At 31.3% G+C, this 3,390-nt stretch overlaps 1 protein-coding gene across 1 annotated transcript; it reads right to left on the bottom strand.

Moving 5' to 3' along the window:
* Nucleotides 1-913: 913 nt before the first annotated feature.
* LOC114271085 (transcription factor MYB41) lies at nucleotides 914-2,733 on the bottom strand. Its single transcript, XM_028212695.2, has 3 exons — nucleotides 2,455-2,733; nucleotides 1,967-2,096; nucleotides 914-1,810 (listed from the first exon to the last, which is right to left on the bottom strand). The coding sequence occupies exons 1-3, from the start codon at nucleotides 2,585-2,587 to the stop codon at nucleotides 1,075-1,077; spliced, it is 999 nt and encodes a 332-aa protein (XP_028068496.2). The 5' UTR covers nucleotides 2,588-2,733; the 3' UTR covers nucleotides 914-1,074.
* Between the last annotated feature and the right edge of the window lie 657 nt (nucleotides 2,734-3,390).

Genomic DNA, 3,390 nt, shown 5'->3' with positions numbered 1-3,390 from the left:
GTAAAAAATCAATTTTATCGGAATCGATGAAGATGAACAAATCACATTTTATTTTATAAAATGGATAGTTTAAGATTAAACATATAGTTGCCATCCATTAAAAAAATATACTTTGTTCACATGTCTAGTGATATTCAATTAAATTGATATTTTATAAAAACTCATCTTTATCTTTGAACTTAGATGAATGATTCAAATTATCGTTTGTGAGCTCAAGATAAGATCCATAAAATATAAGATATGGGTATGGAGGGAGCCATTCCCATTTTGCCCATACATATTAGACGGTGAAGTCCATGGGTGAGTTTTACTGTGATGTGATGTGATATTTTGATTTTGATTTTTTTTATTTTTTATTTTCTCAATTGAAGCTCCAAAATTAGAGGGATATATCATTACTCTAATAAAAATTATTGTTACACTTATATTTCTATAATTAATTCTGTGATCCATTTTGTATCCATAAACTTATCGATGCTGTTCAATCCTCAATTCATTTGATTCGTATTTAACTTTTTTTCAACACGATTTTCTTTCAGATTTTATGTTGGAAGCGGGTGTAATTTTTTTTTACCAAATTTAGTCAAAATTTTAGAGGGAAAATAGTTGGAATTATTTATCAGTAATATTATGAATTCAAACTTAACTATTTAAAAATTATTTAGAATTAGCATATTGAATATGAATCTCACATTACACAAATTTAATTTTCATCACAAAATCATCCACTCAGAAAATTTTAAATGGATAGACTTATTGATTATTTAAACACAAATTTAAATAAGTTAAGACTAAATTGACGCAAATAAAACATGACAAAGCAGAGTAAAAATAGCAGATTTTTCTAATTTAATCTTATAAAAACAATATAAGATGAAGGACGAGGAACACCAATAATTATTACAGCAAAAAATGGGAAGAAATTAGGATAATATTATTTTGATATTTGATACAAACATCTATAAAAAATTAACAAAACATTTCAGCAATATCAACACCAACTACAAACCTGACCTGAAAAAAGAAAAAAGAAAAAAGAAAAAAAAAATGAATACAAAAACAGAAACAGTTCATTCACATAAAATCATTGAAGTCCAGGCCCTCCGGAATTTCAAACTTCAACATGTTGCTGCAATAGCTTTCTCTCTCATCTTCTGTGCAGCTTCCGTTAATGAATGTCGACGAAGAGTTCAATGGCGTCGGGCTCGATATAGGCGTTGACAACACTGAATCAAATGTGAAATTCTGGCTGGTGTTGCTGCTATTGTTCATTGACTGAAAGGTTGAATTATCAGAAAGATCAGACACATTATTATAGCCACCATAGTAAGGCAGGTTCATATTTTCTTGGGAATTTTGGCAACATAAATCTGTCAAGTTTGTTGAGAATTGACCCATTTCAATCCCTTGAATGAGTTGGGTTTGATCAATAAATGAAGTACAGGGGACACTAGATGATGAACATGGTGGAAATTCCTGAATTGGAGTCTGATTTTGCAAATGGGTATTGAAGAGTTGGTTTTCTTGATTTTTTTGTAAAAGCATTTCTGGGTTTTCATTATGAGATGATAAGAGAGTTGAAGCAAGCCTTAAGAGTTCAGGATTCATGAGCGTTTGAAGCCCGAGTAAGTTTGAAAGATTGAGCTGAGTCGAGCTAAGAATCGATGACAGGTCTAGAAGATCGAAGCGAGGACTATGAGTCACTGGATCGATACCCATTCGAAGGAGTCTCTTTCTGATATGGGTGTTCCAGTAATTCTTTATTTCATTGTCAGTTCTTCCAGGCAAGCGAGCAGCGATGGCCGACCACCTGAAATCAAACAAAGAGTTGAGTTGCACAATTTTAAAAGTTGATTGATTTTGGAAAGCATAGTTTTCATCCAAATTAACAAAAATTGCTTGATTTTTTTTTTTTTTTTTTTTTTTTATCACTTATGCAAAAAGAGAGGAATTTTAATAGTCTTACTTGTTTCCCATAATTCTGTGTAGTTGGATTATAGTCTCTTCTTCTTCAAATGAGAACCTTCCTCTCTTTATATCAGGCCTTAAGTAGTTAGTCCATCGAAGGCGGCAACTCTTTCCACATCTGTGAAGCCCTACATGCAATTGAATAATGAAATCAGAACCAAAAAAATAACTATCTGTCAATTCACAAAAATAAAAGTATAACAAGTGGATATATTTATATGTCAGTTTGGTTCTGTTTTTGTTTTCTAGTGAAAACAGTACAAAATTTTGACCAATTATTTTCGAAAACTATAAAATTTTCTGAAACAATTTTCGAAGTTAATTTTGAATTTTTGAAGCACGAAATGAAAATGATATGAAAACAATGGGCGTTTTTAACTGCTCGTAGCTTTAGTTTATGAAAACTTAAAAAATGGAAACAAAGAAAACAAAAACCATATCAAACAGGAATTTTTACATATGCAACATCTAAGTTATCTTATATACCGGCATTCTTGGGAAGGTTTCGCCAGTTGGCTGGTCCATGAATCTGAATATATTGGATGAGTTTCTGATCTTCCTCAGGGGTCCATGGACCTTTCTTGACACCACTTTTTTCACAACAAGGTGATCTTCCCATTGTTGTTCTTTCTTTGTTATGAGCTCTTGAAAATGAAGATTGTGATGATTATAAAAAGATGGAGAGAAGAGAAGTTTATCAATGATAGACAAATAATAATGAGCTTCTTTTGGAAGAAAAGTGAGCTTCTTGTTGTTGGGTTCAAATGGGAGGGAGGATGACTACTGCATATATAGATGAGAAAACATCCTCAGAAAGAGGTTGAAGTCAATGGGATTCGGCGCCGCCCTCATGCAACGTCAGTCTCTCTATCTCTCTTGTGTGCTGTTTCTTAGGACTGAAGAGTTGAAAAACAATCACAAAAATACTCCACATTTTAATAAATTATCAAATATTTTATTAAATATTTATATGAATGTGATGCTTATATAGTGTGGGTTCATACCTAGATGAATATTATATAAAATATTTATTAACTCATTAACATTGCTCTTTAATGTTACTATACTTTTTTATCAACATTATATTGAAAATAAATGTTATTAGTGAGACTCATCACACTAATATTGTGTTGATAAATAAGATGATAAACATTAAAAATGTGATAAATGAAGCATAATTGCAAATTATTCACCACTTTGGAGCAAATTTTCATAGTAATCTAGTCAGTTAGACAATTGTTATAATTTGTATTAAAAGGGGGCAAAGTGTAATTTGCCTATATATAGAGATAGATAGCAGGGTAGAAGAAATAGTTCCTCGTAAACAAAGTTCATTGATAGAGATGGATGGAACAGGCAGGAAATAAGATTGCTGAATCATTATTCGTGAAGACATGGAGAGAAGAGAGAAGAGAGAAGAGA

This window comes from Camellia sinensis, chromosome 8 (genome assembly GCF_055761805.1).
Source record: "Camellia sinensis isolate YWXY chromosome 8, ASM5576180v1, whole genome shotgun sequence".
Lineage (NCBI taxonomy): Eukaryota > Viridiplantae > Streptophyta > Magnoliopsida > Ericales > Theaceae > Camellia > Camellia sinensis.
This window is presented reverse-complemented; position numbering and strand designations above follow the sequence as displayed.